Source organism: Lachnellula hyalina (assembly GCF_007821495.1).
Source record: "Lachnellula hyalina strain CBS 185.66 chromosome Unknown contig00054, whole genome shotgun sequence".
In the NCBI taxonomy this organism is placed as follows: domain Eukaryota; kingdom Fungi; phylum Ascomycota; class Leotiomycetes; order Helotiales; family Lachnaceae; genus Lachnellula; species Lachnellula hyalina.
In genome coordinates, this window is record NW_022157168.1 from 119,843 (window position 1) to 134,885 (window position 15,043).

Sequence of the window (15,043 nt, forward strand, 5' to 3'; positions counted from 1 at the left end):
TGGAAACCTTTTATCGGAGCTGAGAAGTCCCAAATACGTCCGTACTGTGCTCTCTTTAACAAAGAATCATCTCCGTACTTTCGGGACCGACCGACGCGGATATCAGCCACATTAATGAACTGCGAAACCGTTTTGATGTCTGAATGATGCAAGACTTTGAGAGATATCAAATCTGTTGTTTTAAAATGGAAATTCTAGGATGGGCTCAATAACGGAAGCTAACTATCATTTTAAGGTATCTAGCCAGTCTTTTCCTATCAACATTATGTGGTTCAAATCCGAAATTGCCCCTTCACTTGAGACTTTGGGTTTTTACAAAGCAAAAGAGCTTCTGAATGTCAGGACATAAGACTTTCAACTAGGCCTACTAATAACTCAATTTCCACAAAAAGGAAACGTGGTGTAGTTAATAACTATAAGACAGAGCTCTAGAAGGATTTTAGGAGTGTAGTTATGGTTGTTAAGAGATATGTTGTATGTAGTAAGTACAGCAACATGCTGAAATTTGAACGCTGATCTCCAACAAAGAACAAATACAAATCCGCTTTACATATAGTCTAAACCATCAGTCCTACTACACTTTCCAAAACCAAACACTGGTCACAAGTCAAAGTTGGATCCAGGTTATACAATAATAATAGGGCGAAGTATCGGAACACATCCGAACTTTGTCAGGGGTATATACAAAAACCGCAAAGAACCATTGGACTTTCTCGACCTGTCATATTCTTGTTGCATGTCGTCGTCGGCCGGCAATCCGAACATTCTTTCTTGTGAGGGTAGTGAATGGCTAGGGGGTTTTCGTTGCATTTCGTCAATGTCGGCTTCCATTCCGAAGTCCTACCAAATACTCCGTAAACTGCGGGATTTCAGCGAGGAGTATAAGCGATTAATATTTAGCAAAAGATTCATGCAAAGTAATTATTCTATCTAACATAAAAGGACCACAAAGAACATTCATCAGCTACGAGTCTTCCATATTATTGTTTATGGGCGCGATACTGCATCCCCAGATTGCGGAATACAACAAGGTTTCTCTACTGTACTGTATCCCCCCACTTCCGCCTCAATCCCATGCCCTCAAAATTAAGTTCTCGGGACTCTTTAACTTTAAAATGCGAAGCGCAACAAAAGTCCTTTGGCCCAATCAACTAAATGTCTCCTACTCGCGCGCATACTGGTGCTCATAAACGTACGAGTACGTTTGATCTCATTCTTGGAACCAAAGATTCGGTGATCCCATGGATTCGTGTATTTCGAAGGCTTGCGCCACGATTGTCTCAACCGCAGCTCGCAATACTTTGCTCCAAAGATCATGGAGTGTGTGCTGAGCTCCGCTCCGAGCAATTCTGGCAATGGGGCTTTGGTGTCAAGTGTCTATTAAAGTACTTGTTCAAGAGACTAGAGGCTTCGGAATTGCTAATGTGAGCCAGGATGTCGAAGGGATTGAACAATCCACTCCGGCCTCGGATTTTATATTTATGGTTTGATTTTGGCAGGACATGCCACAAAAGTCGGAATATCGTAAACATTTCCATGTACCATGATGAAGATGTGGCGGTCTTAACGATAACCCGTATGCCAACTGGAAAGCGAAATCGTGGGAATATTGCAAGGCGATGGCTTTTGCGTCACGAACACATCCAACATGAAGCGTCTTTCTGCGAAGGCCTTTCTAGAATTATATCCGGCGACTCCATGCTCGATCGAAGATGGTTGTCAATAGTCCTTTGAATTCTGGACACGATAGAGTCAAAGACAGAAATGGAACCACAAGCCAAGATATCCTCCCAAGCCGCCTTGCTTCTTTGATATTACAAGGTCTTGAACAATTTTCTTTGCCTGCCCTGAGTAATCCCTCTCCCGGTCAGATCTTGCCAACATCTATCGTAAACAAGACCCTCGAGTCCCGCATGAACGCAATGTGGATTTCCAGAGCCAGAAACAACGTATCCCCTAAGCTCACCCTTATAACGAAACTTATTTCTAGACTTTATACCAAAATACAAGATATTCTCCTCCACTTTCCAGCGCGGGACTGCCAAAAGCTTGGGAAAGACGCGATGCCTATTGCTCCAGCAAAGAATGTACAGGGCACTGCATCATCGATCGGGAGCTGGAATACGAGGGCCCGGGGACGCCAGTAAGAAGTCTTTCGTAGTCGGCAATAAACTCGTCTTGGCTCGAAACAAGCGGGTTGCGAAAGCTGTTGTTGACTCCATTTCCGAAATCAGGCGATTTGCCGGTGAGCACGGCACGAATATTGTATTCAGATCCTGAGATGGTAAGATCTACAGTGCTGGGAGAAGCTCGTTGGAACAATTTGAGATGCTGTAGGCTTTGGGGCCACCATTAGAACGAGCTCAGATAGTGATTGCAAGCTGCCTAAGAGGTCAAATGCTTGGTCCCAAGTGTGAGGTAAGGTTCCATTGGACGTATCTGTTCCATGTCAGTGGTTCCAGCCACTGTAGCGAGGAAAAACCCCGAGAAGAACCTACAGTTGAATCTTCTCGAAGTGGCCCATCTACGAAAAGTGTGAAGAAAGACAGACTCGCAGACGAATTCGACCATTTTTGTTGTTGGATCAAGAGGATGCCTGGTAGGACAACAGAACCCGACATTGGGCATGGTCTGCTGACATTACGACTATAGCTCTACTTTAAGAAGGTCGGTCTAGTAAGAGTGATAAAATCGAACCATATGGGCTTCAAAGCTGACTGCGCTGCAGGAAATAAATGAATGCGAGAGAAAGGGGGTGAAAGTCATTAAAAGAATGAGCACAACAAACGGACGCCTTCATCTGGTGCGGCATACAACACGGTGTATATCTTCTCGAGAAAAACAAACTAAATGCTCAACACTTATTGCTAGGCGCGCCAACAGGCTGAAACGGGCACCATCATTAGGATGAAGTTCTCGGCAAAGTGGATCTTTGCAGTTGGTTGAGGTGTTGAAGTCTGCCACGTCACTTGAGTGTCAACAGAAGCTAGGTTCTTCCCGGAGAGGTAGACTCAAGCAATAATGCCTTCCAGCTCTTGGTGCTGTTACACCGCCAACTTCGTACCTAAGAGATCGCTCTTCTCGCGTGAATCGAACTCGTGATGTACAAAACATCTTAAAATCAAAAGTATGGGAGTATAGATCGGAGGGTAAGTTTGAAAGGGAGGAAAGATACTCCTTATTATAAGGGCAGACCCTTTTATATCGTGCGGGTTGTGTGAAAGTGGCATGCGGGGACGTGTATTGAACTCTGCAGAGCTAGGTGCCATCTGAATGCCTCGATTTGAGTGCTGCTCTGTCTGCTGGAGATGACAAGAGAGCTTTCAGCACTTGCTTCTTGTTTCAAACCAAGTGGTCATTCATTGGTGGCTGCGTGCGGAACCAAATGTCTTAGTCTTCGTTTCAAGTAAAACAAGCAGAAATTGAAATGGATTCATAGATGAAAATATTCCCTTGGCCTCAATGTCAGCAATGAATTGGATGAGCGCGTCGCACACGTGGATAGATGGTACTTTCTTGGAAGAGCTCTTGGGGAAATGGAGAAATCTTACCTGATGATGACCTTCTTTCGTGCTGGTTGGAATCTTGAGATCCAGTCGAGAATTGGAACCAAGGTCACTCTTCAAGTGTAATAAAAGCACTGCTTTGATTATCAGCCAGATAAAGAAGTGTTGTCCCAGCCTTCAATACATCGCTTGCGCTTGCTCTAACTCCATCCTTCCCACTTTCCGTCCATCTTTCCTCTTTTCCATCCATCACTTCCTCGTTCATATCCCAACTCATCATCCCCACACATTTTGATAACCCCACCATAAACATTCCAGCCTAACCCCATACCAACTACTTCTGCTTTGGCCTCTTCATCTCCCTCTTGTAAGCCGAGAACACGAACTCAAGAATCGAAAGTATTCTCCAGAGGAGCACCGCAATTCCAGCAAGGGCAATCAAAATGAAGACCATGAGTACTATGGAGGTCCAAAGTGCCATCTGAAGTTTCTGAACATTCTGGCCGAAACCAAGAGCAAAGATTTTGCCAAAACCGAGAGCGTCATCCGCCGTTTCCTCGAGCTTAGAGAGCAGCTGGGAACCCATGGTTGATAGAAGTAAGGTGATGAAGTGTATGCCCGTGCGATTCTTGGCGTTGAACCAAACTTTCTCTGGTCGAGAGCTCTTTTGGCGTAAACGTCTACTATGAGCAGGCGGTATTGCGTTTGAAGGCTTTCCGCTGACTGGGTTGTCTGTATTTTCCTTGGTGACTCGTGGAATGAGGAATGATGCTCAGAATATTGTAAAGATTCTTAAATTGGACTCGCTTTTTCTGGGAGAAGTGGCGTGGTTTGGGAAACGTCTGTTGAATACAGTAGTCATTTAGCTAATTCTGCTAGCGTGAAAACATGCTTACACAGTGCCCCTCTATTTTAAAAGTGATATTTTCTGTAACAATGGGGTGGATTTGGATATAAAAGCATTGCTGAACGATTTTGATGTTGGCTTTCCACATTCAGTGTCCCGCATATACCGGTACCAAGTACAGCCAACAACACGTAAAACTATTATGCCATCCTGTCGCGATAATACCAACCTATTTGACATACTATATATTATTGTTAACTGCTAGGTAGGGAAACAACATTTACCTAGGTGTCTCGCTCTGTGTTCTTGAATTTTGCAGGCCTAAATTTTGATCAACGGTCTAAGAAGATTTTACAGAAACCTTGCTTGGTCACATGGAAATAAGAACGGCATAAGAACTTGCATAGCCAATGAATCTATCCCATTGAAGAGAACTGGAGATTTCTACGGAACGTTATCCGTCAAGCACCAGCGGTGATAGAAGTTGCAGAGACAGGCAAAGAATTAGTAGAACTGGTTACCGTGGTCTCTGACTCTCTCTTCGCATTCAAAGCAGCGAAGTACGTCTTCATAGCATTAGCAGTAAACTGCTCCCCAGTCACTTCTGAGTATTTCTTCTTCGGGCCCTGGATTATCGCATCCTTGCACGGTTGGTTGAAGAAGGCAATGCTGTATCTCTCTCCATAGTAGTCACCCGGCTCGCATGGTGCCTTTACACGATGAAATGTCGACTTGAACCTATCATCTGACCAGGACATGAGAAGGTCCCCAATGTTGCATATAATGTCCCCAGCCTTCAAGTCAACCTTTGTCCATTTATCTCCTAGCGCGAATTTGGTAACGACATCGCGGCCAGGACAAATCTCCAGTCCACCCTGGCCCTCGCGCTGAAACAGGACGGTGAGAAATCCCCAATCAGCATGGGCGCCAGCCCTATGGTGGATAGTTCCATCATTCGTCTCTGGTGTAGCATAGTAGTGAAGCAATCGCATCACAGATTGGGAGTTTGGACGCGTCGTATCGTGGACTTTAATGAAGAAGTCATCAGGGAAGCCAAGTCCGCGAGCAAAGCAGACCATCAGTCTCTCCGATACCTTCTGCACCCTATGCATAAAAGCAAGGCATTTCTCCCTGAAGCCAGGGACATGAGCGTCCGACATCCACAAGCCCTCCATGTTCTCCCCAAACTGCAACTGATATGATTCTTTCGTATCCGGGGCGCCCGTAGATGGCCGGATCTGGGACATCTTCTCCCATCCAACGTTCTGTGGGTTCCATGGCACTGTTGCTTTCACCTTATCCGGCAGCGAAAAGAATGATTCGGAGGTTCCAAACATGGTCTCGATGTCGTCCGCAGATATGCCATGGTCGGTGATGGAGAAGAACCCGACATTTTCGGCGGCAGATACGAGTTGGGCTGTGATTTCGTCGATTCGTTGCTCGAAGTTTGCAAGGGAGATCTGTTGATGTCAAATGAAGCCAAGCAAATGGATGACTAATGAACGGACACAAACCTTTGGGATGTCGCGCTCAACATACTTTGTCTTTTCCATCTTCTTTTCGTTTGCGTTGTGTTCTTAAAAATAGAGGACGATGTCGAGTTTATGGCGTCTATATATATGAGATCTAGGAGATTCGTTGAACATTGTACAGCCAAGTCTGAGGTCGTCAGCGCTCCAACCCGAAAGCTCGGCCGAGCTCCAAGAATGGGCTGGCAAGAACCGATTTTTCGGAAGCTGCCTATCTGTCAACGGTATCTGTTTCTCCCCAGCTTCTAGTGTTTATCGTACCGCATTCTATGCTTTGTTATGTCCTACCCCGATCTGCACTCTTGTCTTATAGTTCCAGACAGAACTCTAAAAGTTACATAGCTACTTTTTCCTATATTCGGTGTCTTTCTTGCTTCATCTATCACTTAAATATTGTATACCAAGTGGTTCTTTCCAAGGATCTAGCACAAGAGTTTCTGATTTAGTGTGTCTCTTTATGGCGACCCTTTCTCATCCCGCCGTCAGACTATCCTCATCTGAGACGATCTTAACCATGATTTCTGAAGTCTTACTCTTCTATCAATACAAGCAAGCAGTCTTCAACGTACCGAAGGACGTTATTAGTCAATGGTTCGAAGTGCATGCATCAAACAACCAACCCAATACAGTTAACAAAGCACCTAACATGCCTTTTCCTGGAAAGGGGATGAAGTAGATTCAGCCCGCAACATCTTTACCCTGAATCTCTTAAGCTAGCGTCCGCAGTTGCTACATTTCCTTTTCAACTGTGATGCTTCGTAGTCGTTTGCCTACCATTCGAGCTAGCAGATGGCGAAGAATTGTCAGTGAGACGGCAGTTGTGGTCAAAGGCTTGTTTTGTAGTAGCTTCCCAAGTCACGGGGTAAATGAAGGGACTCCTTGCTTGAAATATTATTACATTATTATGCTAATTTGGACCTTTATGATTTATCACTGTTCCTATCATCCTTTCTCAAAACAAGGCTTTTCATCGACTCGGTCTTAGGCTTGCCAGCCCGACCATAAAGTCCATCAGAAGCTCCGAACGATTCCTCGCTCATGGTAATAGACTGCGACACCACAATTACCCCATCTCTTGCCGGTTCATCACCATCCTCCGAGTCCAGTTTTGAGTGGCCATCCATTCTACCATTTCCATCGCCAGGGAATCTGGTCCGTAAATTGGGAGTCTGGATTTTGGTGAGGCGATTGCCGGCTTGTTGTGTGTTTCCCCTCATCCCGATACTGGTCTTCAGCAACGACTTTCGAGTGTAAATATAGAGCGCGACATCGACAGCACCACATGCTGCCATGAGAACCCCTGCTACACAGTAGAAAGTGAGGGATGGGTTCTTGTGGGCCATTGCTGATACTCGGCCGACAGCAAGCGGGAGTGTCAATGCCACGTATGCACAGGGGTAGACGACCATATAGCCGGCTGTCCGCATGATTCTATTGCGTGAAACAGCGAAGGGGTCGCGAACAGCTTGGCTGACAACAGTGGTTGTGGTCAATGCTTTATGCCCTTTGGCGAATTCATTACTGCGATCAGTCGAAGCGATTTGGTTGGGGGCATTTGGAACCTTGGTGTTTGCCATTCGTATCCGAAGAAAGAAGAAAATAGCCGTATAAATCATCAGCGAGCCGAGCTGCGAAGTGAAGATCCACTGCAAATTCTCGAAGTTAGAATTGACTAATCAAGAGAGGTTTTTGAGTTCCAAAGCATATTCCAAAACATCCACTTGGGAGTATTTAGGATCTTCCAAAGGACACTGGGGCTCTGGAATATGCTTAAATGGGTAAAGACAATTCTCGGGGATTTTGCATACCACATAGTGGAGAGTAAGACGATCTTCCTCATGCTCATCGCCGATCCAACACTAAATTATACTGTTAGAATATGGAAGCAGAAAGGTAATGTAGAACTTACCCAAGCTCCTGCAGGAACAAAGAAGCTGATTCCATGCGAGGCTGGCCCGATAAGCGTCAAGGTTATGGCAAACACCCAGATCCCCGCCACAGCTGTGAAAAAAGCTCCCAGTGGGATTTGCTTCTTGACAACGATATTGATGAATGTGTGGATGGCAATTGCCAGAACCCAGAGTCCAGAACTGAGATCTCCGATCTGTATTAACCAGCCCTGGGCAAAACAAGCGGCGCTCGGTCCCACCAGCTTGTCTTGAGAGATCCAGTGAAACGCTAAGAGGAAGGAGAGTGCTTGCTGGAAGTCTGCGAGAAGAAGGTTGTAAATCAAGACGAAGATCTGGTTCGTTGCAATAGGATGCTCGTAAAATCTTCGCCAGTAAATCATGCGGTAGGTAATGAAACCAAATAAAGTAAGTGTGGTAGTGACCGATATAAGTCCTATTGTACCCATGACCACCATTCCATTTCGAAGATCCGTAGGGAGAGGATCGAACGAAGTGCTTGCATACACAGACTGTGAATGGCTACCAGTACTAGACCTGGTGGCCAAGAAACTGGCAACGTCTGGAAGGAGGGGCATCATGGAGACTGAAGTTAAAACGGCTGCAGGAGGCTCGTTCACGACGTAAGACGAGTCGAGATCGGTGGTTCCGAGACGGAAAAGAGAATGCGTTGTATAGAAAGTGAATGTTTGGCATGAAGTAGCACAGGCGAAGCTAGAAGTCAATATAGATAAATTACTTCGGAGCCATGTCTTACTTGTACATGAACGCTGGGAGACTATGCTTGCTTGCTTCACTTCTGACAAAGACAGGGCAAGGATCCTGCCACTAAATAGTGGACAGGTTCTAGAAGGCGAGACGCAATTGGGGAAACTACTTGATGGTGAAATATCCAGAAACATTTCACGCCGCATGTAAGCTTGTTATCTGATTGGGTATGCTTACATGTGCTTTGACATCTCAGGTACCATGTCCATAGTGATAACGTGGGAGTAGGGATGGATCCCAGGCTTCATATGAAGCAGCTCGGCGTCGTGTGGAGTGTTTTTTCAAGGCTAAGAAAGTGAAGAGGGGAGCGAGCGACTCGTGCCGTGCCATTTTGACAAGCTTTCAGCCTTCAGGTCCCAGGAGCCCCCAAAAGGTCTCTAGCGAGCTCTGGTAGCAGATAACGGTCGATCAAGGCTGCGTTTTACTCCTAGCTTCTCCACAAGTGACAGATGAAATCTACAAAGTAGGACAGGAGCAATAGATCAGGTCCAATAGCTGGGGGCGGATCTCATCAGTAGAGAAAGTCTGCTCCAGGATCTCCAGCATCTAACCAGATGCAAATACCAATACTCCACCAAAATCACCAACTGCATACGGCAGATCTGATTCAGTTTCCATGCGGACATGGGAAATTCTTTCAAACCTAATGATTCCTAGAAAACGTGAGCCCTAAACTTTACTCATGTGTTTGTGATGTGCCGGAGTATATAGTCCAAGCGGCTGAAAGGACTTTGATTTCCTTTTTGAGTCTAATGATACGCTTTGAACAGTGCATATCCTATTCACCCAGTCAATTAGCTAGGGTCAGTATTTACAGAGGTCCAACCCCTATTGATTGTACAGCCACGAACGCCAACAACCCCACTAGAAGTTACTCCGGACTCCAGCTACTCCGTATTACAAGGCGGGCAGCTCAGTAGATCCTTGGTGGCGATCTATAGTACTATATTTTACGAGTAGATCGCTCGATTGGTCTCGGAAATTTTCATGAGTGGACTCAAATTACGTTTCCGCTAGGCATAAACTTAGTCCGGGAAGCTTATTACTAGCCTGGCCTGGAACAGACGGGAACTGATACATATAATATACTCCGTCGTAAAAGCGATCGAACCATCAATCCATCGAAATGGAAATGCAAGTATCTAGACCGAAGCCGAATCAGGTCAATTTCAATCTCCTAACCATCGTTAATGATAGTCGTTGAGCGAAACGCTAAGTACACGTATATATATTAAGTATACGACTCGACTTGTATATTATACGAAATATATAAAAAAAGGGGGGCTCAAGCCAAAATCCGGACTAACAATAACACTAATTCTACATTCTACGGAGTATAGCCGTGGTAATAGCGGTCATTGAATAAGCTAGTTGGTTTTGAATGGGACAGAGCGAACAAGCCACTAAATACCCCTATGTGGCGCATACATAATAGGCGACCTCTATGCTTGCTTCAATCAGCTCTGTACTCTTGAACCAACACTTTTGTTTCGATTTTCCTCTTTCTTACCTCGACACCACTATTTCTTACTCAACTTGCTCGTCGCTGTAGTATTGAGTTAAGATTCTTGCAAGTCAACGGAGGGCCAAACATGCTAGGACCGGATTGTTATTCCGACTGCGACTACACACGGGGTCTGTGAAGGTGGATATCTGACCGCGATAGCTGGGACGGGATCTTTCCCCACAATATCGCCAACAGACCTGCCTCGAATAGGCCACGCAACGCAGTCATCAGCAGGGTCATCGTGATTCTATGAATAAGAGCTCAGAAGGCCAGCCGGGGCAAATCCTTGAAACACCCCTAGCGGAGCCAGCTCTCTGTACGAAGTACTTGCGTTTTGCTGATTGGCTTTTGAAACTACCTAGTGTCCCGAATGAAGATATGGCAATATCCGCTGTCAACTATAGAAGTCTCCGTAGTATGCGCGAATATAGGCAGACGGCTCGACCCCTTAGCATCGTCCGCACTTACGTACCCCGCGTGTGATTACAACCAGTGCATTTGAAAGCACAGGCCCAGTCCTATTTTTCTTTATTGTTTTCGGCTTGTAAGCTGTTTTATAAAATGGTTAAACCTGTTCACCAACAAGGCGCCCGTGCTCAACCAAGTCAAGTGGCTCTTTTGCCAAACCGGTAGTGAATGTTTCTTGTATTACCAAAGCTTGAGACCTAAACGTTTTATGGTAACAATAGACTCTGCAAAGTTTCGGCAGTTTGTAGAGCGCTGGAACGTGGACGTAGGTTGACTCTAGGGAAACTTAGTGAAAACCTATTGGAAACCTAGCAGAAGCTTATATGGTTGCATATTGGATAAGCTATTTATCATTACCAACAGTAACTATTTCCGAAATCCAACCCTGCCCTTTCTCCGGGAAACCCCCCCTGTGTGATGTTTGTTTGGAATGGGACGAAGTAACATGTGAAAAGCGGCTGGAGAGCGCATATAGGTCTGGATAGAGTAAATAATTTCCAGGTGTCAGGAATATTACTTTAGTCATTCATTAGAGGAGTGAAAACGGCCTGCAGTTATACAGTAGATTGACTTTATTTTGAACTATCTTCGATCATCTAACGTCATTCTGCTAATGGTCGGTATATCTCTCATTGCATTCAAATGATATACTCAAGTGGTACTCCTTTCTCTCTCTTAAGCTTGACATTCTCCATATAATTCATTTCCCAAGTATATATTCCCACTATTTAAAGAGTCTAACTTCAAGCTATGTCTAAGAATCTCGCCTCAGACTTAGCTTGATCGTTATATTTCTTGCAGTTCTGAGATGGAGTGCCACTTGCCGGTATACATGCCGATATACATGCAGGTCGGATATTATCTTTCCCCCCGGGGGATAAATTACCCGAACTCCATGCACACGAATCACATTGAATGTTGGTTGCTGGGTAGATCTTACCATGTAAAAGGGAGTTCCCCAGGACAGAAACCCACTTCCCAACACTAGCAGGGTGTTCATTCGATATACGAAGGTAGCCTCTCCCCTTTAGTAGAGAGTGCAGCCCAACTCCCAGCCTTGTACAGAGTACACGAACCTGGTCAGCGATTCAGCGGTTTTAATTGGTAAGTTTAAAGGATAGATCACTAGTTATAACTGCATTTCTAGCAAACAAATAGATAATGAGCTGGAACTAGTCTATTATAAGACAGATAACTATGTCTTATGTGGTTGCTTATAAAGGCGATTCTATCTTGATAACAACCCTTAAAGCAGTCTTTAGCGGGTTATTTGAGCATTTAGCAAACAATTGATACATACATTAAAGAACTGCTGGTTCTAGCTCTAGTTATGTACAATTTAGTGTTGCTACACAAGCGTAGTTTGAAGACGGTCCCATCCCGCAAGTTGCGGTAGCGTCGTGGTGGACGAGGAATGGCGCCGTCGAGATCTACTTCGTACATACTGTAGGAGATTTCGTACAGATAGCGTAATTACCATGTTGAAATCACCGGCCCGACTGCGACTGACCATCAACGGGCTATGGCGTTATAGCGCTCAATTAGGAATAAGAGCTGAATCTGGGATATTCGTATCTGCGGCTCGCAGCTCCCTCGTGGATTGGGGTTGTTTACCTAATTAGCCTCGGCCAAGGAATATCCTCCGTACCCCGTACATAAGATGATGGCTCGACCCGCTAGAGCAAAACCTCGTCGTCGATGAAGATGATGACCTTCTTTTTGGTAAGTATCCCTTCATGAGCAGAATGGCGGGGTGGAGCGGAGCGGATGCTAAAGTTGTCGGATCTTTACTTCCCCGAAGTAGAAGGTGCCGTTGGCGTTACTCCATTACTCTGCTTCGTACCCTCTGTGCCCCGATCCACGCATTCATCACAAACAATGCCGGAGTGGACTCCGGATGCGATACCAGCTTCCCCGTCAAAACATTTCGCGGGTCTCTCTCCCAGTCAAAATAGAGTTGGGACATCGAATTCAGCCCAACCCTCCGTTCACCGACCTTCTGCAAATAACGGCACTTTTTTCTTGCCACACGGTCTCCGATTAGTTTTCCGCCTGTTGCATGAGATTTATTGAATTTTTTGTACGGCGCCGACTTATAAAGCATGTTTGCTTACATCTCAGTCCAAGTTTCGAGGCCAACGGTAAAAATTTGATGAAGTAAGTGGAAAGTATAAAGTATGTACTCTCTGTATGGTCCGAGGCACACATCCGGCCCCACTATATAGCTTCCTTCCCCTCAATGTTACCCCATACGTACCCATGCTCCAAGTGGACGTGGATTGTGGAGTCTCCGTACCCCCATCACGGTTTTTACTTCGTACATATTTCGCCACTTTTGGGCTTCATTTTCACATAAGGTTTGTAACCCGACGAGATTGCTACAATGGAGTCAAAGCCAACCCAACAAGCCGAGGCCACTCATGATAATGGGGTGGCTGAGAAAGCCCATGCCGCTGCCATAGACAGCAGCCATCTGGAGAATGGCATCGGAGGAGATCTGAGTTCCCAGCATAGGGAATACCTGATGACCCGGCATGGAACAATTGATCTGAATCCATTGCCATCGATGGATCCAGCAGACCCTCTGAACTGGCCTACTTGGAAGGTATTGCAGCTCCCTACAGCTAGTCGGAAGAGACCTTTTTAATTGAGATACAACAGAAGCACTTAAATCTCATCCTTGTCGCGTTCCACGCGATGATGACCACCTTTACCGCTGCGGGCATCATTCCGGCCTTCGAGCTGTTCTCCATCGACCTGGGAGTGTCTCTAACGAAAGCTTCTTACCTCACCAGTGTCCAGATCCTGATCTTGGGGTTTTCTCCCCTGTTCTGGAAGCCGATTTCGAATCGTTTTGGCCGCAGACCTATTTGGCTCATCTCCACGATAGGCTCGTTGGTGTGCAACGTTGGCTGCGCAAAATCCCATAGTTATGCTTCTCAAATGATAACTAGGATTTTGGTAGCCTTCTTCATCTCCCCTGCCATTGCCATCAGTAGTGCAGTGGTGACAGAGACATTCTTTGCAAGTGAGAGAGGACAAAAGATGGGGATTTGGACATTAATGGTAACCCTCGGGTATGTTTTGCCTCCCATTTCCATTTCCTTTCCCCACCCAAAAGCTCACATCTCCAGTCCTCCCATGGGTCCATTCATAATGGGATTCGTAGCTTATCACACACATGGATGGGAGTATATTTACTGGACCTTCGCCGTAACCAATGGTGTCCAATTCATCCTCTACTTTTTCTTCTCCCCTGAAACTCTCTACGTGCGCAGCAGCCACGTCCCCCAAAATGACCATTCCTCGTTCCGACGTCAGTATCTCAACTTTGGAAAGCTGGGCCCGAATCCCCTAGGATGGAGAGATTTCTGGATGCCCATCAAACTGTTTGCTTATCCTAATATCCTATTACCAACAATTGCATATAGCATAGTCTTCGGCTTCACATCCGTTCTTCTCACCGTTGAAATTCCGCAAATCTTCACCCCAAAATTCGGCTTTAACGCCCAACAAATCGGTCTGCAATTCGCCGGCATGATCATTGGTTCTGTTCTAGGTGAGCAGCTTGGAGGGCGCGGTTCTGACATCTTCATGCGACGGCGATCGGCTAAGCTCGGTCAATCGAAAACTGTGACACCCGAGCACAGACTTTGGGTTTCGTATCCGGGATATGCGACTGGGATTTGTGGACTGGTTGTATTTTGTGTGCAAACCGATAAGTTGAAATCCTACAATGTTACGCCGATTGTGGGGATTGCGATTGCTGCGTTTGGGAATCAGATCATCACGACGGTGCTAGTTACTTACGCCGTTGACTGCCATCATGAACATGCGGCCAGCATCGGAGTGTTCATCAACCTTGTGAGGAGTACATGGGGTTTTATTGGTGAGTCTCTCGTCGCTCAATCCTGTTTGATTTCAGTCATACCCAAGTTTTGAGAGAGCACAAGGATAACGGCTAACATATTTGTTCAAAAAGGTCCGTTCTGGTTCCCGGACATGTTCACCAGCATCGGTCTCAGTGGCAGCGGGGGGCTTATGGTTGGCATCATGGTTGTCTTCTCTATCCTGCCCACGATGTTCATCCAATGGAAAGGAGCGCCAATTCGGACGAGAAGGGCAGATAAAGAGCTTGATCAGGTAAATACCACCGCTCAGTGAAGTCATTTTGGACTAGAAGAAAGTTCCTGCAGAAAGTAGTATATGATCTCAAAGCTCTAAGTAAATATACATGACTGAATAACTTTGCCCGTTGATCGGGTATTTTGAGTCCGGTTTAGTAATCCCACCCAAAAATCTACCTATACCCTTCATGTATAAACAACCAGCACATTACATAAAATACTAAAGGAGAAAATGCTGCGACCAATGAACAAAAAACTCTTAGTTCGTCCCGGTTCAGCCCCCTTCGGTTCCTGCATGCCTGCAGCATTGCAATCGAACTGACTATAGCCCCATCTTGTCCAGGACATCAAGTAATATAGAATACGCCGCAGCCTTCACATAGC

The 15,043-nt window shown here is 45.7% G+C and overlaps 3 protein-coding genes across 3 annotated transcripts; 1 reads left to right on the forward strand and 2 right to left on the reverse strand.

Moving 5' to 3' along the window:
• Positions 1-4,814: 4,814 nt before the first annotated feature.
• On the reverse strand, positions 4,815-5,906 carry LHYA1_G005283 (UPF0676 protein; the record flags this gene model as incomplete). The annotated part of the gene is made up of 2 exons (XM_031150232.1): positions 4,815-5,813; positions 5,868-5,906. 2 exons carry the CDS (start codon positions 5,904-5,906, stop codon positions 4,815-4,817), a joined length of 1,038 nt encoding a protein of 345 aa, XP_031005926.1.
• An 896-nt stretch (positions 5,907-6,802) lies between these two features.
• LHYA1_G005284 (uncharacterized protein) lies at positions 6,803-8,502 on the reverse strand (the record flags this gene model as incomplete). The annotated part of the gene is made up of 3 exons (XM_031150233.1): positions 6,803-7,444; positions 7,691-7,741; positions 7,792-8,502. Coding segments are annotated over 3 exons (1,404 nt in total), but the record flags the coding sequence as incomplete, so codon positions are not given.
• A 4,413-nt stretch (positions 8,503-12,915) lies between these two features.
• On the forward strand, positions 12,916-14,696 carry mfs2_1 (putative efflux pump; the record flags this gene model as incomplete). The annotated part of the gene is made up of 4 exons (XM_031150234.1): positions 12,916-13,137; positions 13,194-13,609; positions 13,667-14,421; positions 14,515-14,696. 4 exons carry the CDS (start codon positions 12,916-12,918, stop codon positions 14,694-14,696), a joined length of 1,575 nt encoding a protein of 524 aa, XP_031005928.1.
• Positions 14,697-15,043: the final 347 nt, after the last annotated feature.